Raw genomic sequence first — 24,618 nt, forward strand, 5'->3', positions numbered from 1 at the left:
TTTAAGATGGGAAGATGTAAATATCACATTGACAGGTCACTGTTGCTCACTACAGCTGCACTTTCCTTATCTTTGAGTGAAGTGGTTCTTTAACAACAAGTGAAGAAAGCTGTGCACTCCTGGGAATAGGGGAATTTATGATATTCCAGTGTCTCTTTGCCCTGGCCCATGTTCTCTATGCCACATGCTATGGTATCTCATATATGGCTACATTATATATGGATATATGTAATAATTGACTCTATCACACAGAGGAACAAGGATTGCCCTGGATAGCAGAGTTGTGGAACTGTGTAAAATCATTCTCTGTGCTGAATTCATCACAATGACAGGTTCTCATTTGCACAAAATGTCAAGGATTTTTTGTCTATGTTACAGCAAAACATTGTGTGAATAAGGGCTGTGAAAGTCAGGTGCCCTGGATAGCCAAATAATTGCCTGATTTTTTTGTTTAAGGGCTTACCGGAGACCATGCTAATTAGTATTTATTTCTCATTTACTTTTACAGTTAGGCATTCATGGATATGCTTTTGCAATTACAAACAATGGATATATTTTGACTCACCCAGAACTTAGGCCTTTGGTAAGAATGCTATTTATTGATCTGTTTTATTTAGCTGCATGTGTTGCATTTGGGTTTTTTTCCTAGTGTGAACAGCCTTCATTAAAAACTAAATACAACTGAGCAGATACTTTATATTGTTTAATAATTTGGTAAAATCATCTCTGGAAACAACACTAAGCATAAAAAAACCCCTAGAAAAATAAATATACAAGTTGCTTCTGCAAAAGATGCAGATCTCCATTACTGCAAAATAGCAAAGCCAAAAATTGCTATAATTATGTTCATTTTACATTGAGATGGAATGTTGGAATGCTCTAGTGCTGTGTAATAAGCCCTATTTGTCATGCTAAAGTGTTAAAGTTAATTTAATATATGTGCAGAAATTTCAATAAAGCATATTTTTAAGCAAAATAGGAGCACTAGGGATTTTCTGTACTAAAAGAGAAATAGCAACGAATTTTACCTTTAGTTTCCCTTATCATCTTGTTTGCACTAATCACAGCAAGAAAAATAAAGTTACTGTTTTGCAAATGTTTATCAAGTTAACACCCCAGAGGGCTGGTACATTCCTGGTTGCATCATTGTTTAGGAACAACACTGCCAAGTGTTCCATCACCACTGGCTCCAAGCAAAGCACCGGCATTAATGGTTTCACTGCTGCGTCCACATGGCTGCCACGTGTTTCACATGCAGGAACTCCCAGCAATGTCCAATTCCAACAATATTTCAGTAGAAAACAGAAATATTAACCAGGTGGATCCTTTATTTTGAAAATAAAATTATTGACAAGCATGATTTATTGAGTCATTAGCATATCTGAAGTCTTCACCAAGCAAAAGAATTTGTCTTTCTAAGATTTGGGCTAGGAATTACACACTAAATCAACATTTATATTTGCACTTAGTTTGGTTGTTAACTGGAGCAGATCTTATGAAAAGTGCAAGAAAGAAGCTTTGATGGGTGAATCTGACATCCCAGGTTTGCAAGCAGGAATATATTTGAATGTTCTCTCTCTACATCAAGAGAGTTTGATAACTCTTGTCTTTGCTGTAGTGTCCCTTTCTCTTCGGGCAAATTACTTAATTAAAAACTATTCGTATTTATTCACTATATAATAGATATTTTATAAAACAGAAGGTGATGAAGTCCAGGGACTGTAGATAGTTCTGAGTTAGGCTGACAGAGGGTCTTACCCTCTTCTTAATTTCTGCTGTTCTGCTTTAGTGAGGCAAAAGGTGGTTTGCTGTTACTATCCCTCACCAAATGTACATCTTGAAGGCACTTACTTCATTACCTTATCCATTGGAATCTCTTTTTAAAATCAAAATCTTGGTCAGTAGCCCATAAGCTGTCAGCTAGGGGAACTCATTGTGATATATTCATGGTCTGTTCATTTCAGGTTTTTGGAAGAGTCATTTTTACCTCTGGGTTCTGTCAGTGGTGGGTAATGAGAGTCTCCTGTTGACTTCAGTGGAGTTTTTGAGAGTGAAGTGATTGCTGGCCTGGGCCCTTGGTTTAATATTACAGGCCAAATCCTGATACCATTGTAGGATTCCATGAAATTTGTGACAATAACTATGTGAAAATAGGCCTGTAGATCTGGAATTAGATAGTTCACTAAAGATACTCTCTCAAATTATTTCTGTCTTAGATTTACATTCAAGTCTCATCAATTACTGACTTGATCCACTCTGGTTTATCCTGTTATATTTTCTGGCAGTGATGTAAAACTAGAATATTACTGAATTACTGAGTTCCTAACCCCATATCTATTAGTTCTGGGGCTGATGTACTGCTTTTTAAGGAATTGTCTTCTGGGACACAGAGCAGGATAGCAAACAGCACGGAATGCTTCCTGTTGCACCAGATTTTTATCTAACACTGAGCAGTGTCATTAAGCTGGCTGCATTTTTGTGCTGATTATTCTATTGGGTTTATATTTAAAAACGCTTTTCTGCGAGATTTCGCCTCTTGATTCTTCTGCTGTTTCTTCGAACAAACTTGGCTTTCGTGAGGTTGACAGGAGGGATTGCAGGAAGGAGAGGAAGGTGCTCCCTGAATCCTTGGCGGGTGCTGGAGCAGCCCCCAGACCCCAGCGCTGGCTGGGCGCTTTCACCGGCCACTGTCCCACAGAGGGACCGGAAAGCGCCTTTTGGTTCCATTCTTCACAAGACATTAATTAGCAGGACGACGAGCCGTGACAAACAGGGCAGTGAAGCGCGGCAGCGCGGAGCGACGCTCCCCGGCAGTCGGAGGGGACCCCGGCCCCGCCGTCCGTGCGCTGCAGTGCGCGGCGCCGGCCGGCAGGTGGCGCCGCAGCTCCGCCCAGGGGCGCGGGGGGCGCTGGCCCGGGCCGGGCTCGCCCCGGCGGGCCCCGGGAAATGGCCCTGGGCGTCCGCCCGCCGTGCCGCGCTGCGCGGCCTTTGCTTCCCTAACGATTGTCTTCTTCTTCTTCTTCTTCAAATGATTTAATGAGTCTTTTTTTCCCTGTTGGATCAGAATGCTCCTATATGCTGAGCTTGACTAAAAGTCTGTATTTTTACGGAGTGGCATTTTATTTTTCCACGAGAGAATATTTTCAGTTGTGTGATGTAATTTGGAATTTTATATTCCATTGAGAACCATGACGTACTGCTAATAATAAATGAATAAATAAATAAATATTGCTTGGGAGTTCAAAAGTGAATTTCAGACTTTTCTTTGTGTCTGAGGCTCCTTATCTGTATTGAAATGTGCACAGGAGGACACACTCTTCCTCATTTGTGATCATGGCAGATTTAATCGGCTTTTCAGGAGCCTCTTAACACTTATGGTGCGTGCCAGGTGTTAGACTGTTAGATTTTAAACTGAAAATATGTCATGGTGATGATGTTGCCGTTTGCCAAAGAAACGAGTTTACTGAATGTAAAGGAAGAATGAGAAACAAGGGATAAATACTTTTTATGTGCCCTCATAAACAACCACGGCATCAATGGTGGCTGATTGATCATTACTGCAGCTATCACTCTGCAGTCTCTTAAAGGTTGGTGCCAGAGAAAAACTGCTTTCTTTGAGAAGTGTAGTGGGATTGCAGAGAGATTTAGGAATGTCCCTGGAACTCAAGTGTCTGCCACAGTCACAGATCGCCACTGTGGTGAACCTTATCTGCTGTTAGGGGTTTGTGCTTTGCCTCTCAGCCCAAATGTTTGTGTGGTTTTCAATAAATAATAGCAAGGTTGCTACCAGTTTTCTCTGAAGTCTGTGGCTTTTTTGATTTATAGTTAGCAATGGAATTTGTATTTTTGTTCAGGGAGTGGAACAGAGTTGGGTTTTTTCAGTAATTACTAGGATAGTTTAGGGTAGAATACTCAGAGTTCCTGAACAGGGAGCATGAGTTTCTTAATTAAAAAAAAAAAAAAAAAAAAAAAAAAAAAAAAGCATTTAAAAACAAATGCAAATGTTCTTGAATAAAATTGCATCTTTTATTTACACTCTACCATTTTTAAAAGAAATCTGAGATTTAAAATGTGTTCTGATTCATGAATTAATAGAACAACATCCCTGATTAGTAAAGATTTTGTTGTTTTTATAGGGTTTAAATCAAAATCCTCTATCTCTGAGAGGATTGAGACATTTATTCTTACTCTCAATATAAGCTCTGGAAGGCTTGTAACGGGGTTTGTGAATGACTGTGTTGAATGCTCTTACCACTGTAAATTAATTCAATTGATGCCCTGCTTTCTAAACAAACATGCACATTCTTAATTTGGTCAGTCTTGATTGGGGAAATTACAGCTAGAAACCAAAGCCTTTGTATAAAATTGCAATGCCCTCACCAAAATATATTGGTGGTTCAGGTGCCTGAGTAGGTTCCCATTTCAGCCTTAGAATGTGAGCTGTCACCGTGTGTTGTGTTAAGCTACAGGACCTGGAATATTTGAAGATTCTAGATCAGTATTAAGTTGTTCGTAGCTGTAAATTTTGAGAATTTTTTTTCTCCTAATATAGGAAAACAGAGAAATCCGAGTGTCAGGGGACACATTAAGGCCCCACTTAAGCAGTGTTAGCCTTTCAGAAGCAGCAAATCTCATTTCTCTCTGGGGAGTCCCGCCTGGAACATAAGATAACCTACACTTACCCTTGCTTTATTCATTGACTCCATAAAACTCTACAGCTGTAGCTGACAGCAGAATATTTAAATGATTTGAGCAGTGTAAATGCCTCACGTTCATTTAAATAACTGAAGAATTCAATCACTTGAATGCCAATGATTATTCCTATTGGAGTTTACATTTCAAAAAAGACAGCCCATTTGAATCCCTGTGAGAGCATTAAATTGCTATCTAATTAGAAGTGCAAAATTACATATATTTAAAAGATAATTAAAGGTTTGAAGGCTGTTGAATAACTGGTCGTACATATAAATGAATCACTGAAAATTTGTTAGCAATATGTGAAGCTTTCTTTTATTCTTTGCTTTCAGCTTTGAAGTTAGGTATAACTGAGCTCATGGGTTTAAGTCTGGTAGTATTAAGATAAAGGCAGATGTTTTTCATTATTTCTACTCAAACCCCAAATAATTATAAGCAGCTGCCAGTTTTACATAATCCCAAATGATAAATCCCGAGAATGCAAATAAAATCCCAAATAAAGGGGTTGTTTTCTTCAGTGGAGTAGATCACATCCATGTTGCTGTGATAATTGACTGCAATCCACCTGAGAACGTGGACTCAGCCCATGAACTTCTTGGCCAGGCTCAAGGTGTGTAAAGCTGGTATTTTGTATTGATTTTGACTTCACCCTGTATATTTCCATATTGATTTATCATTTTAAACATTACTGCACAATTTGAAAAGCAAACACATGTTAGAGTGGCAAGTAGACAGCTAAATACCTGTGGCATAAGAACTATTTTATTCTATTGTTTTGTTGGAGGGTTCTCCTGTGTACCTGGCACATCTAGTAGTTCCTACTTTTTCTCTGCCTGGAAACTTATAATTAAATCATTCTCTTTTCCCTAGCAAATGACATGGCTCCTGTTTTCAGCTTTTCTCTGCAGTATTTCTGCAAATTTTATAGTGCAGCATTTTTTCACTGCCATCTGTCATGGAGTATCCATCCAGAATAACTGGTTTTTACTACCAACCGTAACCTGGGAACTTCTAGGTTAACATCTTAAATAATAGGTTAGTCATGAAAACCTGTCTTTGGACAGGGAAGTTGTTTTTCCTATTTTCCTAAGAGAATCAGGTGTTACCTTTTTAAGTATTAAACTAAGGAGGTGTGTATAGAAAGAAACTTTGGTTTTTGACTGAACACTTATTAGTGTTCTGCTGATTCAAGGCTAAGTGCAGATCAATAAGAGATCATTTGAGGTTGCAAACTGGATGGAAACCATGAAATTAAAGTATCAGAAATGACAAATCAGGATCATGTGAGCAGAGAAAAAAGTATTCCAAATGAAATAAAGAGCTTAAAGGCCAAGCAGCAGTGATTTAGATTAAAATGCTGCTTCACATGTGTCCCCAGGCAGAATGTTTTGGAGCTAAGTAGCACATGGAGAATGAAAGCTCAGTCACTGGGGGTGATGTTGCATAATCAGGTTATAAGCTGGTGAAGCAGGGAAGGGGATTCAAAAAAGCACTGCTATTTTTGCTTTGTTTTTGGGGGGGTATTTTTGTTGTTTTGTTTGTTTGTTTGTTTTTTAAATCACACTTTCTGCTTGCACAGTCCCTGCAGTGGGACAGAGCAGCAGCTTGTGCTGGGAGGGCTGGTGAAGGTCTTGGATGTTACACTGACTATGGGTAGTCAGGTCTGGTGCAGTTTCCACCCCAAAACCTGCAGGTTTTGCATGACAGTCAAAGCCATCCCAGACATAAATAAGTGGTAGCTTTAGTGTGCAGAGTCTGAGGGAAGGGAGGAGCTGAATAACTGCCCAGACCAGGGAATTGCAGTAAATACCGTGTATGTAATCTCTGCCTCTTTATTTTAAACTGCATGGAAAAGTGTGTAATTCTAGTTGATTATGCTTTTCCTCTGGTTCATTCGAGCTTTCCTATCAGACTTTGTAGATAAGAATACCTTTGCAGGATGGCTTAGTGCAAGTTACAGTTACAGAAACAAATATATTGTGTATTTTATTATGTAGAATTCAACCTCAACAAAATATATTTGCATATGTTCACTTGTCTCCTCTAAACAAAAGAAAAAGGAGTCATTCTAAAAGCCTGACGATAGTAACGAACCTGATGAGATTAATACATTATCCAAATTTTGAAGTGCTAATTCAAAAAGATGAAACTTTGATGAATGATGCTATATTTTAAAGTTGGAGGAGGTTTTTCACTACCTAATTCCTTGCTTTTGTACACATTAGTAGTTTGGCAATGGAGAGCCGTTCCTTGAAATTATTTTACCTGTCTAGGTATTGGTTGTTTTTTAGTAATTTCTCACAGATGATTCCACATTTTGGCTTAGAAAGTTCACTAAAATCTGGTGATGCTTCCAAGGCTGCTATCACAGCAACTTCTCTCTCCTAGCTCCCCGTTAGCCAGATGGAGCATGTCTGAGAAATTCCAATCACCTTAGACCCAAGATTGCAGCTGTTAAGATGTAGCTTGCTCTGTCCTTGATCATATTGCTACACTCTGACTCTATGAACACGTGGCTGGTCATATTCAATGCAGATGTTTTGGGACTGCTTGTGTTAAAAAAAAATAAAATAAAATCAAAGCAAAGATTTTTAATCATGGCACATGTAAATGGTTGTGTACAGGGCAGTGAAAAAATGTGGTTCAGTCTTTAAGTGACACACGTCACATGTTTGAATCATCCAATGCTGTGAGAGTCTGGCCCCATCTCAAACAAAAGATACTGAGTAAGGTAAAGCTCGTTCTAATGGCAAAACCAAATCATGTGTTTTTCTCACAAACAATGTTAGAACCATCCTTTAGTTTTGAGTGGACCAAAAGTTTCTTCTTTTGCAGTCCAGATATTTAACACTTCTCAGTGTCTTTTTTTTTTCCTCCCTGGGGTTAACTGCTATATAATATCACCTCATATTTTATACTAGCCAAAGATTAGCAGCACACATTTTAAATCTAGCTCTTTTTCTCCTTTACTTAAATCATAGTAATTTGGTAGAATTCCTGGTTTCTATCTTTCCCAAAGGATCCCTTAATGATTTTTTTCAATGCTTAATAGTAATCTTTCAGATGGGTTTGGCTTCAGGCTTCAATCAGCATTTTATACTTTACCCAGGAACCTCAGAGATAAAAGGTTAGATTAGGTTTGCTGCCAGAGAAGAACATATAGATGAATGCTGTTTTAAAACATGGGGAATTGCCTCAGTGTCCATGAATAACTTTTACTAAGAAATTAGTTAGGCAATAAAACCAGAAAGAAGCTAAAGAATGGACATTTCAACATCATTTTTATGAAGTATTATATATGATCTGCTTGCAGTGATGTTTGATGCCCTATTTACATAAGCATAATGTAAATTTACTGCTGAGAATAAGGTGATATCTCCATGAAGATTATGTATAAATAAGTTTTTTATCCCATCCTTCCTGCAAGTTGGTTTTGTTTCCTCTGCTGTCCTTTTCTGCACTATAACATAAATCTATTCTTTACTCATTGAATTCCTGTGTAGGCAGTTGAAGAGTGGCCCCTAAACTGTGATTGCGGAATAAAGGCTTAGACATCTCAGTACCTTATTAGTTCCTATCCTAAATGCATTTAAGTGCTTTTGTAGTTTCTTTGAATGCCTGTAGAGCCTAACTCTTGCTTGACCACTGGGATTTTGGCTTTGTGATTTGTATGGATGTTTTAGACATGAATGCTTCTGATTCTTTTCTGCAGAACTTTGGTGTTTTATCCAGATCTTAATTTGTTTGCTTTTGGGTTTTTTTTGTTTGTTTGTTTTTTTCATTCTGAGTGCAAGGTGTGGAATCTATATGATTAAAATAAATACAAACCCCGCAATCAGTATGATGCTAATGGTTTGCCTTGGGTTTGAAGCCTCCTTCTGCTGTCAGACACACAAGATCAACTTCTCTTGGCCTAAGGATCTGCACATGTCTGAGGATGCAGTGCAGCCCAGAAGCTCCTCAACATCTGTGAGAGGGGTTCTAATTAAACATTGGAAGCAGTACAGGAGCTGTTTGCTCTACCCAAATGATCCCAGATAATGTCTTTGTAACACTGTTCAGCTCTCAGTATTTCAGAGCTTGACTGCAACCATTTCTATGCTAGAATGACTAAATCAGAACAAAGATTTATTTGGTTAATTGGTGCAGCCACAGAGAATAGATGTAGTTACTCCCTGTAAAGATTAAAGATAATATTGATATAGCTGCAGCCACAGTGAAAGGCTTGCAAAAAACAGCTACAGAAATCAAGCCCTGGTAATGAATGGGATGTTATCCTCTCATATGTTATTCTTGTGAGATTTATTTATATTGGCTTCAAATTTTGTACTTCAGTATTTGGGTATAGTTATCTGTCTGGCTATCAGGGTTGTCACATAGCAAGAATTAATTGTAGAACTGAGCTGCTGGAATTCACACTGCCGGGAGTGTGCTGAAAGCAGAAGTTCTTTACACCTCTCTACCCATCTCTCGAATAGTAGGAGATGAGAAGTAGACAACCTTGTTACAAGAGTAGTGGGTTTTAGCAGAGGGCAAGAAAAGCACATGAAAATACTTTTCAATTGCATCTGGATCACTTCTCAGAACTTACACCAATTGCTGAGATTTTTTTATTCAAAAGATGAGAATTGAGGCAGGATTTTATCCCACAGAATTTCCTAAAAGAACTGTCTGTAAGAAAAATTGGAGTATCCTATTTTTTATAAGCAAAAATTTAGGAAGCTCAGTGAAGCCTGTACTAGGAGAAACTTTACAGTGCTACCAGTATCTCAAAATCTTTTTGTGATTATGGTACTGTAGTCAATATTTTTAAAAGTTTGCTGTTCAGGAAGATTTTTGTTCCTGTTTTTAAGCAATGTGATCTAAAAAAAGCAACTGTGGGATTTAAATGAGAATTTTTAATTCAGAGAGGAAAACTTCAGGATGGTAATAACCTTCTTAATGCTCAGAGAGCAAGGCTTTCCCTTGGTTTTTGTGTAAACTGGAGAACATGACTGAAAGTGCCTGCACCACTGCCTGTGGTGATGAATTGCTTGTCTCAAACAGTGACGGGTTTGGTTTATGGTCTAGTTCGTCCTGGCCTGAGGGAGGAGGATCAGCCATATATATTGCTTTACAGGTACACTTTCTGTCCTTCTGTTGTGCTGCTGAGTAGTTACAAAATCAATTTGGGGATATTTCACAGCATCACAATGTCTCCTGTCATGCCTCAAAAAAAGACTTGCAGTTTCTCTTGATAAAGGACTGGATTTCACATTATGCTGATCCTCTCCCAAATTTACTTTTTTTTCAAGTGTAGTCTCCTAATTTTACTTAACCAGTCAGATTCTTTATTCACAGGTCCTTCCTTCCACTGAGCCAGGTTTGTGTGGTTGCACTAATAGGCTGATTTTGAATGTTCAGCAGAGGGCAGAATTTCCCACGTTATAAACACCTCGGTGTCAAATTAATTTGTCACGAGAATGTTTATTTTAAATGTGCGATTTACAGCGTAACAGTGAGTAGTGATAAAACCCCCTACATTGTCATTATTACTATGTTATTTTCCCCATGAAGTTGTAGATAAAATGAAGTATCAGCAAATGCTAACACCATACTTTGCCAAGACTTGCATTTTATCTTGTTTGAAGTGAAACGGGTAAACATTTTGTTGATAAGATTATAGTAAATACAGCTTCCTGTACAGCTGAAAGAGCCAGTTGGAGATATTTAACATAAACTGCAAGATCCAAGGTCTCATGTATTTTCCATATGGGGAGAAGAAGGTACAGCAGCTGAGTTGACCTCCTTGTGTGTCCATCAAGAAAAGGTCTGCATCATGACAAGAGATCATGCAAATAATCATGAGATGTTGGGGTTTAGTTCACAGGCAGCATTTATGCAGCAGTATGGTGCACTTTGTGTGAATTAAGCCACCTACTGCTAAATATATTGCAGACCATCAGCATGCATTTAGAAATTTTTTAAATCTTCTGATAAAAAAATCGTTGAGCAAACAAAACAGGATATGCTAACTATTTCACCTTTTTTATACCAGTATGAAGAAGGAAAGAAACGAAGAAAGCCCAACTACAGTAGTGTGGACCTTTCTGAGGTGGAGTGGGAAGACAGAGATGATGTGGTAAGTGATGTGTTTTAAAACCCTGTCAGAAGACATTGTTGCATCCCAGTACTGTACCTGGAAACTGTTTAGACTAGTCGTTAGAGAGGCCACCTGACTGCTCTCAGGAAGGGAAGGACAATAGTCCCTTTTACTTCATTCAGAATTTTATAACTGTTTTGCATTGCTTCTTCCTTACACATGCATATATCACAATCACAGACTCTGTATTTTTGGTAAGTCTCATCACCCTTGCAGTCTCCTGCATCCCATTGTGTGTTTGTGCTGGATAGAAAATAGAAACTACAAATACTAGAAACAGAAATAGAATGTCTCCCTAGGGCTGGTCCAGACAACTGCTGAAACTCAGAAATGAGTTGAACTTTTTTCCATGAGATCCTTCTTTCCTTAATGGAAGTAATGGGAGGTTTTTGCTTAATGTACAAAGTAAAAAAAATCAGATGAATAAACAAAATTGGATTCTTTGACCTATGTGCACAGCAGAGTTTCACTCCAAACTCTAATTTCAGACACGTGGGTAGCTGCAGGAGCATGGGTTCTGTGTCTAGCACACAATGCTCTCCATTAACCTCATTTTTCAGTGCTCCATCTACTCTGTAGTTCACTCTTTTATCTTATTCTTTCTTACCTCTCAGGCTTAGCCTTTTCTGCAGTACTGTATCAAAAGCTTTCCTTATGTCCATGGCTTAACCTTTGCCTGTTCTTTCTATCACTTCCTCTATAAATCTGATTTGTTAGGCATGATTCGTTTTGTGTGAATCTGCACTGACTGTCCCTAATTAAATCGTAACTTTCCAGGTGTTCACCTTTCTGTCCCGTAATTTCGTTTTTCCCAGAAGGTCCCTCCTGCCAAAGTCACGACTGCATGTCTGTATTTTTCATAGATGTCTCCTCGATCCCTTCTCAAATATCAGTCCTGTGTTAGCTTCTCTCAAGTCCCTCATACCTCTCCTTTTCCAGAGAGGTTTGAATACATCCACTGAAGGTTCCAGTTTTTATTTTGTCATGTCCTTCTAAAATCTGGAATGGATCACGTACAGCAGCCCCTGGAGTCTTGTCAGTCTTCAGATGTCCTAATTTCTTGATCCCTGTTCTGACATAAGTCTATATTTTCTTTCTCCCTTACAAAATATATATCTTGCATTCCGCGCTCTCCACCCCCTTGGTGAATAGTGAAACAGTTCATCTCTGTTTTAAGCAATGTCTGTTTCACCAGGTGATAGATTGTTCTCAGCGTCTCCTCAGAGGCCATTTCACTTCCTAATCTGAAGTTTTGTGTTGGAGTGCACACACAAACTTTTTCAACTTTTTATAGCTTTGTGTCATTTTCTATGCACACACTATTTAAGGTTTCCTCATAAGATTTTCATCTATTGTAGCAGCCTTCTGCAATCTTGGCAATCCCATTGGCCTCATGTTCTATGCCCTGCTTTTTCTGTTATCTTTGGTCACATATTACTCAATCAGTTTCTCTACTAATGACCTTTTAAAATTTTCTCTGTCCTTTCAAATGTTATTGCTGTAGTTACACATAGATTTTGAACATTCATGATTTTTTGTTATTAAACCTTCATGATTATTCTTCTTGTTATTTCTCCTTGGTTTGTTTTCTTTTTTTCTTTATATTTCTTTTGTTACTTCCTTTGCTTAATTTTCACATTTTTAATCCCCTTTTTTAAAATCATCTCTTAGTACGAGTTCAGTGGTTCAGATAATGGAACATTGAGCTATTTCTGTGATATTGAAAATCAAGTTTTATTTATAATTGAGATTCTGAGTACACATGAAAGTCCAGATACAGGTCTCTCTAAGTACTGCCTTTGATTGAGACCCCTAAGCTCTGTTCTGAAAATTTCTTACAAAAATTGAGTTTTGTCTTATATGAAGGCTGCAAAAATTTTATTTCACATTTTGATGAAAAATATATACAGACATTTCATCTGAATCTTTCTTTCACCTATAAAATATGTTTTTTAAAAAATAATTTTTAACTTTTTTAACTGTAGCACAGAAGCAAGGTACATGTGGCTCTGCTTCACCCAAGGCATTGAATTTGATGTTCTTGATTTTTTCCAAGCTTGGGTAGTAAAGCATTGTTTATTCAACTGCAGAGGGAAAGAATTAATGTATTCATATCGCTGCTTTTAATAACGTAGACTACTACTGGTATATTTTTCTCCCACGAAACACTTACGTAGAAGCTGATTAAGACATTTTCTTGCTTTTTGCCACATTAATTTAATGGTTACATTGTTTTCCAAGAATATAGAATGATCTCATACTGCAGCAGTGAAACTGAGTTGTTAGGAATTGATTGAAAGATATTTTGTTGAAGGAGCAATAATGCTTATTACTCTGAAAGGTGAAGACATGGGTTTTCTCCAGTGATCCAATGAGGAAAAAGTGGCCAAACTAAGGTTAGAATTTTTTTCACTGTGAAATATTGTTGTCATAAATATATCAGCTCATTTTCCAGGTTAACAATACCTGCTATCTTGCTCTTGAGGCATTTTATTAGAAACAGAAATTTTAGCATGAGCTTGTTAAGTTAATAGTGTCTTCCAGCAAGGTTTGCAAATGCACAGTACCAAAGAGGAGACGTTTCAATTTGAATAGAAACCTTTTTCTCATTAACTCACTTAAAATTCTTCTGTTATAATTTCTAGCTGAATGAAATATTTTTTTTTCCAAATAAAAAAAAAAGACCATGAATGAATGTTTTAGGTGTTGAAGCCAAGTGAGGCAGTGCTTATTTTATGCATTTGAGGAGGGAGATGAAACTGCAGAAGAGCTGAGAAACTGGATTACAAAGCCAAGAAATGCAATCACAGCAAGCAGAAACAAAAAAAGAATAAAAAGAAAAAAAAAGAAGTGTAAAACTCTAAGTCCCACATGCAGACTTGATCTTAAACACTACTGAGAGTTTGGAGATCCTTTTAGTAAATCTATGACTTGCCTGAGGCTTGTGGGAGGAATGGGTCTTAGACAACTGCAGGCACCAATAGGAGAAAAATGAAAACCATGTTAAAGATAAATGGAACTGTTCAGTAAATGTTAGAAAGTAGATGGTTAATTAAGACCAGCTCTCCAAGTCCTAAACCACAAGACTTAAAATAGGAAACTATTTCCAGAATTGCCTATTATGTATTGTTAAAAAAAATCTGCAGTAAAATATATGCTGTATTTTATATATACCTCCAGCTAAAAATTATTCTTTTACACTCACTGACAGAAGAGTAAGACTGTTAATTCAAATCTAGATGCCCTAGAATTAAATTTAAAGAGCTGCAAAGTTTGCAGTTTTTGATAGGTCAGCCATGCTTTACTTGCTTGAGAGAATAAAACTAGTTATTTCACTGGGAAGTTTGGTGATTCTCTTTTCCCTCTATACTTACTGAGCCTGCAGAGCACATTGGTATGTCTGTATTCACAATTTCTCATTAAAACTCCACTGAATTGCCCAATCTGACATTAGGTACTGTAGAATAGGAGATATTTATTCAGCAGGAACATGATGTCCAAAGTTGTGTTTAGATAGATATGCAATAGAAGAGACATAAAATTACTCATTTTGTCAATATTTTCCTGCATTTGAAATGCTGAATTGATTTGTAATAGTGGAATTTTCAAATTGCAATGAAAATTACAGCTGCAAGAGATCTATAGGTGATTTTGCCCACAAAAAGCAAAAATAACTCACATCTTCCATTAGTAAATCTAAGAGTGGTCAAAATAAATATTTCCATTTATGGATGGTGGAAGTGTTAAACGGCAACTTTTTTATTTCTTCCATAAAGTGAACTGATAAATAGGCAAATTCAAAACATGAAGGCTGAGGATTTCTCAAAAAACCTGTCTTTTCTCAGTTTTAGCCCAGAGACCCTGCCCTCAGGCCAGCTGTGCTGGGGTGGGCTGTCCTCATCCTTGGGTACACTAATGGTCATTTTGGCTTACAGGCCTGAGGGATGGTTGGTGGGATTTTTTACTTCTATTTTCATCGCTGTGGCACATTCACCTAAGAAAGAGGTGGTGTGTCCTTTGGAAGGAAGGCAGGGAGCACGAAGATGTGCTAAGGGCAAAGTTTTTAGGGATGATGGGCCAGGCATTTGCAGCTTCCAGGTTTGGGAGCCTGTAGCGCATGTAGAAAAAAAATAGTTACAGGAAAAGAGCATTTCCTTGTAGTGATGATCTAAAAAGTAACAGATTTAACTTGCAGAGCAGCAGCTAAATCATTGTATATAAACCCTTTTCCATTTGTTTTCTGGTTTCCCTAGCTTCTCTGAATTTTTGGCTTATAAAGCAATGAAACATATTTTTGAAGGGGATTTAAAATGTCTTTTGGAAGACTTGGAAAGGTCCAGGCCAATTGTTATAAACTGTGACTGGCCTAGGGCTTCCACTACAGAGCTAAAATTTAATACCTTGCAAGGGGTGCTTGGACACCAATGGACAACTGGAGGGAATTGCAGGGCACTGCAGCTGTGCATTCCCACTGGGTCACATTACTGATCGAATGGGATCCAATTGGCTGTCATTCTGGTTTTCATGGCCTAGTGTTAATTTTTTGATGCAGTCAGGATGAAGTTTGTGGTGCTCGTTAAGGATGCAGCCCAATGTGGATTCTTAAGCAGAATAAATGGCGTTAGATATGTTGGGTTTTCTCTTCTTTTGCTTTCTTGTTATCTGGGTCATTCTCAATGTATTAAAACACAGGGCCCTGGTCTAACCAGCTAAATCCAGCCAGGAATCTAGTCCTTGCCTTGCCTTGCAGTAAATGCAGAATAGTAGTCAGTTACACTGTTCATACCAAATAAAATCCAGATTACTACACGAAAAGGTATTTTACTATGAAGGATGCAGAGGGCTCCTATCTTACGTACCTTAGCTTGAAATTGTATGGCAGGAGCCTTGGCCTATACAGTCACTAATAAAATCTGTAAATGAGTTCTCCAGTGTGCAGTAGAATTATTGAAAATAAAGAAATGAAGAAAATTGAGTGCTGCTCAGGCCAAGTAAGTGTATTGGAGAGCTTAGAGTTAAAAGGATTTCTTAAAAAAGCAAATAAAGGAATTGACACACATTTCCTTCATTTCAGCTTCGAAATGCAATGGTGAACCGGAAAACAGGAAAATTCTCCATGGAAGTGAAGAAGACAGTGGACAAAGGGGTACAATGTCGAAAATACTATTCCAACTAAATATAAAACAAGCAGATAATTTTTAAACTATTTTTAAGGTTGCTTTAAATATGATTCCTGCAGTATATTTTTTTTTCACTCACTGAATGTAAACTTTGCTTCTAATTATGTCAGTGACTAACCACCTGATCTTTTATACATTTCTTATAGCAAACTAACTTCTTCCCCTCTCCCCTTCTGACTTTCTTGTTCTGAATCTAGAAGCGGGTCCTGGTGATGACAAATGACTACTATTATACAGATATCAAGGGTACTCCATTCAGGTAGAGCTGGCCATAATAAATGGACGTTTCAACCAACTCATTGGATTTGTGCTTATACAGAGCTTGTGAACTCATTAAAAGCTCATCAGCAAAAGCTGACAATGAAATATCCCTGGACAATGCCGAAAATAGCAAGGAAAAGGAGCCTACCAGCATTCCTTCCAGCTTTTCCAGGGATGGAAAGTTTGTGCAAGCTCACACAGGCAAACTCACGGTGTTTGTCATGGCTTACGTTTCATTGAAAAAATATTCAGTTGAGGTTTCCATTGAACGAAAGGCTTTCGCAAGTACTTGGAGAGCTATAAATACTATAATCCATTTAAGTAACTACATCTTGAGCCCCATTTTATTTTTTTTTTCCGCAACAAGAATGTAATGTAAAATGAGATAGTATTTCACTTCCAATTTGAGGTTTGGATGTTTTCTTTCTCTGAACTACCTTCAGTGTATTTCTATAACTAAAACCAAGTAAGCCAGTAATTTTGGCATGTATTTTAGGGGGGAAAAAAAAGGAAAAGAAAAACAGGTAGTCACTTTAAAAATGCTCATATTTGAACTAGAAATAAACCACTAACTAAAGAGCTCTAACTGTACTTTGCACTTAAGGCAGGAGTTTGGCAGTTGTGATACTCAACTGAAATTTTCTTCAATGGAAGAATTTCACATAACTTGAGTTACATTACCACACAGAGAAACTACAGGCACATTTCTCTGACCTCTAATGCATGTTAAATTTTACTCATGGGTGGTAATGCTCTGTGGGTTTCTTGTTTTGTTTTTATTTTGTGGAGTTTTTTTTCTGGTTGCTGTTTTGTTTTTCTTGTTTGTTTGTTTTCCTTTGGCACTGGCACTCTTGCACTGTTAGGTAAACAGAAATGGTGCTACCTACATGCATATAGCGTGAGTTATGGTGCTAAGGGCAGAAATACAGGGAAAACTGTCCTTTTTCAACATGGAACATATCTAGTTTTTGTTTGTTGTGCAGATTTGGGACAACTGCACACTGTAGTGACAAAGATTTTTAGCATTCATCCCTTTCCCCGACTGAGCTGTTGATTGTAGCTTGTGTGCTGTTGGGTTTGGTGCCTCTCCATGTACTTCAAGTACTAGCTCATGCATTTGCAGTCTTGCTGATTACTGCAGATTCCAAACTCAAGATAATCCTCTTCAATGAATGAATGAATGCCAGAAGGTATTCTGTGTTTGTGTTCAATAGCAAGAGGCATGGGATCCCCCAGCCACTTCATTAAACTTGGATGTTTTAAAATGGTAGACTGAAAACCAGACCAAAACACAGCATATAACTGCTGAGAATTTATGAAGCTGAAATCAATACAAAAGAGCTATACTAGCTAAAAATATGAAACAGAAAAATTAGTCCAGGAGGAGTCATGATGCTGTTGTCACATTTGAAATTCTTTTCCTCTCAGTAACTCCATCAATTCCCACACCTCTATAGTTTCTCAACAGCTCAGTCTGATTTACAAAAAACTGTCTCCTTCATTGTAAGGCCATGGTCATGTTCAAGGCTCAGCTGAAGAAATCTCATGCTGGGTGACAGCAGTGAGCTTAGAAGGGCTCATTTATTAGTTTGCCAGGGAATAATGGTTTACTACACCTCTAAGCACACATAAATACAGCCAATTGTTGCAGGCACATCAGAACTGAGACATCATTGAAGCAACTAATTGAGCAATAAATATAATTGGTGAGGGTTTGGAAACAAACAGTTTTAAGTCAATCATAGTACATGAGCTGGAAATGTTAAAAATGCAAATAGCTCTGAATGTCCGCTATTGTTTGTCTCACAGATTTCAAGGTCTGCTTTATTTCTCTGCACAGTTTAGGTGTGGCTCTCTCTAGAGGACATGGAAAATACTTCTTCAGAGGGAATGTAACAGTGGAAGAAGGTAAGGTACCTACTTTCTTGTGTGGCTTAGACAATAGTTTTAGTGTTAATTTCGTAGTTCCTTGTCTGCAGATTCCATAATGGAATTAGACTTTTCATTTTTCTTTAAAGATCTTTTACTTCATAGGGTTTTAAGCATAGTCAGATTGTTCGTGAGTCTTCTTTAGAAAGGATCATCTTCCATCCTCTTCTCTCAATGTTCCAGAGAACAACTCATAGCCCAGTGTTAATTATTTGTGGTGCTTTCTGACTGAAGTAACCCCTAAGAGCACTGTGCTGGCTATTGGTTTTGATCACAGACTACACATTGTGAAATCTTTCAGAGCTGTAAGTGGTTTGTGCATTAGCTACAAGGATTTACATGTTTATAATAGTAGTAGAGGTACCCAGGGAAAGAACTGTTCTTTGGTTTTGCTTTTTGATAAGTCCCCAGCTGAATGAGTTGACGAGTCAACTGTGTGTGGTGATAAAGTTCCTTGGCAAGAAGGTTTCTGAAGATGAAGGAAGAGTGGAGGCATTTCAGGAGGTTGAAGGAAAGGTTGAAAATTTTAGAAGCTGCTGAGCAAAAAAGTGTTTCAATAGAGGAATGCTTTCAGATTTTATGCCGAAGTCCCTATTTCTGATTCTTCTTCTTGTTTTGTCAGTGATGTTAAACAAGGCAGTTAATTTCTTCAGGTCTTTGTTCTTTGGCTGTAGTTTGGGAGATGAATATGTTCTTGTGCTCAGGAGAGATATAAAAAGAAGTTCCTTGAGGTTTGAGTACCTGCACAGCAGCTAAAAAGAAGGCACAGGAGGAGATTTGGAGCTACTCACTCCCCAGACTGTTCCCAACATCCCTCTCGCTGATATTCTTTAATCCAGCCACACATTTCAGTCAGTCTGAGTCCCAGATGCACCCCCAGAAGTGTTAACAGAACCATAACTAACAGTTCCCACTCTTACCTTCACTGATTCTCTCTCACTGCACCTCACTGTCCTCCTCAGGGACCACAGTTTTAGTTCCGGTTTTGGCTTCCCTGCCTTCTTTAGTCACGCTTGCTCTGTTCTTGTTCATTATGTGCTCCAGGGGGTTAAACACAGATGCTGCCTTCTGAACCCTATTTGCTTATTGTCTATTGATAAGTGTTTTATGAGTTTTTAAAATTGATGAAGTACATTTTTATTGTGGTATATATCGAATGATACAGTTCTTACTTACGAGCATTTGTGTGACCTGTTAGTACAAAAAAACCTTTTCTGAACAATCCCATAAATTGCTGTCTGTGTTCATGGGCTGTGTGCTTAGGTTTTGAGAGGATTGTTCTTAATGATTTTTTTCTTTATAAGAGAGGAGAACTCACATGAAATGAGAAGTGTGTATTTTAGCATAAAGAACTTTACTTCCCAAAGAGGATGAGGGAGTATGAACAGGAGTCTGTTGTAATTTTGCATTTATCTTTGCACAAATTTTCTTCTAAACTTTGAATATATTATGTGAGTAACTCATACAAGTTAAACATATCAGTCCAAAATCTTTTTCTTTCGTTTTCAGTTTTAGATCTGATTTAACTAGTTTTGACAGTTTGTTAGACCCTTAAGCATATTTGAACATAGTTTACTGTGATTTATTTCATTATGGTAATAATGCAATTTCCAAGAAGGGTTTGTATTATGGAGTGTATGCAAATAACCATCTGTTACCTAGACTTCTCCCTAAATAACCCATCATTATTCCTCTTACAGGTTTACATGATTTAGAGCACCCTGATGTATCTTTAGCAGACGAATGGTAAGCCTTAAATAAAGCATGAAATTAGTGTCTGTTACCCTTCTTGGTTTCATATTGTTTGTGCTTGCAGAGGCCAATTCTTTATGTTCAAAGACAAAGAAAGATTGTGCTTCTACATGTAACTTTTTAATTGTTTTGACAATGTGTTCACAGGTCCTACTGCAACACTGACTTACACCCTGAGCACCGGCAGATGACTCAGTTAGAAGCAATTAAACGCTACCTCACAGGAAAAGAGCCCCTGCTCCAATGCAAGTACTTTGTTAACCATGGATTTGCAGGCTTTATCCCAGCTAAAAACTGTCCTACATAGGCTTCTACAAAATGCAAAGATCTATTTAGTTCAGCCAGTGATTTGAGATAGGATTGCTTAGCTGATGTTGCTTTGCAATTCCATTTGGTTTTGAGCTTTTCCCGGGGTATCAATAAAGATATTATTATTTATTAGAATAAATTATGTATTAGTAGTAGTATTAATTATGGCACAAATTTTTGACTTTTACTGTAAACTGTGTTCCTGTACCAAACGTTCAAGTTTCTGTTCAGATGGTGTAGCTATACTATGCAAAATTATCTCTCCATCTGGTTTTATAAATTAAACAGGACTGATGGGAATCAAACCTTGGAACATACCTCTAAAGAATATACCAGATATTTCATGAGTATTTTAGGGAGGATGCATATGTAATTAGGATGTCTGAACTGCAAAACAGAATAAAAAATCTAGATAGGTGCATATTCTGTATGTTTGCAGAAATGCAGAGCTTTTGTGGCTGTCACTAGTCCTACTTCTTGTGACCTATGGCACATGCAGACATGAGCATTACATAATACATACATGAATGTGTTAAGTGAAGTGGAGTATCATTGGGTTTTGACCTAAAATTGGTGCTAAAACCATGAAATTATATGTGAAAAACTGCATTGTGGTAAAATACAGTGTACTATTACGTAGCAAATGTAGTGCAAAAAGTTTGAAAGTCTATTGCAGAAAGAATAAAGTAAAATGTAAGAAAACCCTATTGTTTAGTCATCTAAAAGAAGTCTTTATATGCACATACATTTACTGATTTTATTGTACTGTGGTAGGTGATAAAGAATTGATCCAGGAAGTTTTGTTTGATGCAGTTGTGAGTGCACCAATTGAAGCTTATTGGACCAGTCTAGCATTGAATAAATCAGAGTAAGTGATCTTTGTATCCATCACTATTCATCAGTCATGGCTGTATTTTTATTTATTTATGTTAATGAACTGGTGGAATGTCTAACAAATCCTGATATGCATGAAAATATGATACTATTTGATCCTAGATGCCACCAAGTTTGAGTTCAATCTGAAATGTTTTTCCTGCAGAGTACATCATGATGATTAGCTGAAAGGTTACCCAATTTTCACAATAAAATGGGTGAATTTGTACTCTAATTGCAACTTACAATTCTGTGTGTTTTTAATGAAGCGTACTTGAGAATTTTAATGCAAAATTTACTAAAATTATTGATGCAATTGGTACTTTGTCTCAGAATAAATTATATATAGAAAAACTTGCACTGGCAAATAATTTCTTTAATCTTTAATTTGTTTATTTTCCAGAAATACTTGGGATCTAGGTTCCTGTTAGGGAGAGTCAGGAGATTAGCCAATCTTTCTCAGAGTTTTATCTTCTACTTTATTCATTTATGCTATGATGTATTAAGGTGTTAAGTAACAAGTTTTTATCCATATTATGGTAAACAGATGTTAAGCTTAGCAGTTTGCATGAAATACAGTGGTTGCAAGGCAGTTCTGGGGATTATCCTGATTAGATTTTCCTGAATTTCAACCATTTTCTACAAGTTGAATAAAAAAATACGTTGCTGTACAGCATGTACTCCTACTGAATGTATAAAAGCAACATGATAAAATCTGGTTCATTAAAGAGTTGTCCAGCCTGCTCTGAGAAGATAAAGATAAGAAATTGTTTCATGCTAGTATACTGTGGCCATCAAGAGGTGTAAGGTGTCATCCTACAGAATAGAACAACAGATCCAAAACACGAGGACAGCTGTGGAACGATGCCAGTGGGAGACTTTTGAAGCCCTTTCAGATTATGACTTTGTTTCATTCTGTCTCATTAATGAAACAATAAAATGGCTCTGGTCCCTGGTTTCGTGGTAATGGGACTGAAGTTCTTGCAGCCATACAAGAATTAGTTTTAAAATAGCTTGATACTGATAGTGCAGCAGAAGAGTTCAGTCTGAGCTGCCTGCCACGTTTTTTTTCCCAGGTTCTAGAGGCTAAAGACTGTCCTGATGGCAGCAAAGTTTGACTCTCAGCTGCCTGTTTTAAATTTGTTTGCTTACCTGAGAAGTAGTCACACCTATGACTTGAAGCATAAATATAGCACAGAAATGTTGAATGGACTGGGAGCAAGATCTGGAACTCCTGCCCATCTCAGAATCACTGTTTGTCAGTGGTTATTAAACAATTTGTGTGTAGCTATGCCACACGTTTTTATTCTATTATTCAGTCCATACAATCCCTTCCTACAAATCCTACAAATTTATTGTGTTTAGCTTTTTAGGGATTCTTGGTCTAAATAGCATTTCTACATTGCATACTATTCAAAACCCAGATGACTAAAACTTAAAAAACAAGGTATTTTAAAGTAAATCTATAAATATGGGAACTGTGCTTACAATAATCTTTTTCAAAAAATGCATACACTTGTGCTTTCTGAGACAATGATGCAGCTTTGTCTGTTTACTGTCTGAAGCATTGTCTCTGCTCATGTTCTGCACTGTTTCAGAAACTCTGACAAGGGAGTGGAAGTTGCCTTCCTTGGGACGCGGACTGGACTCTCTCGTATCAACCTGTTTGTGGGCCCAGAACAGCTGACCAACCAGTATGTAACAAACTCTGCCTGGCAGCCAGATAAGAAAAGAGAGAAAAAAAAATTAGTTTATTTTTTATAAAGCCCATCTACTGTTTCTCCACACAGAACAAGTTAGAAATGTATCCGAGGATCCCTCAATTTATTTCTCTGGCTGGAACATTTGGAAAAATGAACTATTTTACACTGTAGCCTATGAATTTGCTTCCTCTGCCCACACGCCCCCAGCCTCACATCTCTTGTCTTCAGAGCATCATTATGAACATGCTACACCTTTTGCTAGACCACCTGAAAACAAACACCTGCAGGCTTTTTCAGGGACTTTGCATCATTGTTGTGGAAAATATTTTTGGTTTTGAACTAAAGCCGAATGGCAGAATTGGACTGGGTGATGAGGAGCCCTCATCATAGAAGAGTTTTCCATTTTCCTTGGAGAACATGTAATCTAGTGGATGTATTATGCATATAAAAGAAAATCTGTGTTTGATATTTATGATAAACTAAGATGATTGAATATAAAGTTCTGTGGGCTTTTCTGAGGACAGCTATTCTTGTACAAGTAGGTGACATCAACAGCACTACAATTTGTTACTGTCAGACAGAAAACCAGGACAGTAGAGTGGACATTATACTGGTACTTGGCATATATTTTCTTCTGTCAACATTCCCTGAAACTCTTAAAGAATAAAGTATTTATCTGTCTGCTGCCACCCCCTACATAGTATTTTGAACATAGACTGTGAAATTACCTTTCTTTTCACTACCTAAGAGTGAATGCCAGTGGCAACACACTACCAAATCTCCAGTGCCTTTTCCACCTTGTGCAGCTCACACTTCTTATATTGTGCTGAAAGAAAAAGGCTTTTTAGACTAAGCATTTTTATTTGTACAAATCAGCAAAAACAGTTTTAGTGGTATTTAGAGGTACCGTTTTTTAGTGCTTTTAATATCTTTCACAACAAAAGTTATTGTGTGTCACAAATAATTATTAGTAACTAAATTTAACTTCTTTGTTGAACAAGTGTTATTGGAAAAATTGCTCCAAACCATTTTCTGTTGTAAAAGATTGCATTTTTTGGTCTTTCAAAGCTAAAAACTAGCCCTGTGTTGTGAGCCGTGCTACAAACAACAATTGTTTTCTTTCTCTCTTTTTCTCAAGAGACTTCCTGACAGCTGAAGATAAGGAGAACATTTTTAACGCTGACCATTTTCCACTCTGGTACAGAAGAGCGGCTGAACAAATACCTGGAAGCTTTGTCTACTCAATCCCATTCAGCACAGGTCTGTAATTTTGCCATTCCTTAAATTTTGAACCATGCATGATGCTGAAAGGATCCCAAGTGTGTCACTACAGAGTGGGCTTTGTAGCTAATCTCAAATATTGATCTGAAATAGGCATTGAAATTTGCAGCTGCTTCACTGGTCCTTTGACCAGTTGTGTCTTTCAAGGGGCTGCAAGAGGAAACCCCAGGATGTGGTGTGACAATTTTCATTGAATATCTGCACACGCAGAACTACATTTTAGCAAGTATTTTAAGCGGGGCAAGTCCAACAGAGTAAATGTCCACATTTTTGAGAAGCCCTACCAGCTGTGACCTTCGCTGCCCCTTTTAGCAGGGGAGGCAAAACCTGACAACTCATTTCAGTGTTTTAGGCTTGGTTTTTGCAACTGGGAAATTTAAAATGGCAGTGCCAGTATGTTCTGTGCATATGTGATGTTCCCTGTTTTATTTTCTGAATACTACATCCACATAGACTGTTATCTAAAATTGTGGGAAAAAAAGCCCTTAAATTT

The 24,618-nt window shown here is 37.5% G+C and overlaps 1 protein-coding gene across 2 annotated transcripts in view; it reads left to right on the forward strand.

Annotated features, from left to right (window-relative positions):
- The window catches only part of CACNA2D3 (calcium voltage-gated channel auxiliary subunit alpha2delta 3), a 394,699-nt gene that overhangs the window by 289,123 nt on the left and 80,958 nt on the right, over positions 1-24,618 (forward strand). For both annotated transcript variants that reach the window (XM_066195341.1, XM_066195342.1), the window contains 10 exons: positions 509-583; positions 10,733-10,816; positions 15,912-15,983; positions 16,215-16,276; positions 18,119-18,186; positions 19,908-19,953; positions 20,107-20,204; positions 21,043-21,136; positions 22,740-22,835; positions 23,983-24,104. In XM_066195341.1, the coding sequence (XP_066051438.1) occupies positions 509-583; positions 10,733-10,816; positions 15,912-15,983; positions 16,215-16,276; positions 18,119-18,186; positions 19,908-19,953; positions 20,107-20,204; positions 21,043-21,136; positions 22,740-22,835; positions 23,983-24,104 (817 nt within the window). The remainder of the gene's footprint in view (positions 1-508; positions 584-10,732; positions 10,817-15,911; positions 15,984-16,214; positions 16,277-18,118; positions 18,187-19,907; positions 19,954-20,106; positions 20,205-21,042; positions 21,137-22,739; positions 22,836-23,982; positions 24,105-24,618) is intronic.

This window comes from Chamaea fasciata, unplaced genomic scaffold (genome assembly GCF_029207755.1).
Source record: "Chamaea fasciata isolate MVZ Bird 193981 ecotype frontalis unplaced genomic scaffold, bChaFas1.0.hap1 SCAF_13, whole genome shotgun sequence".
NCBI classification, from domain to species: domain Eukaryota; kingdom Metazoa; phylum Chordata; class Aves; order Passeriformes; family Sylviidae; genus Chamaea; species Chamaea fasciata.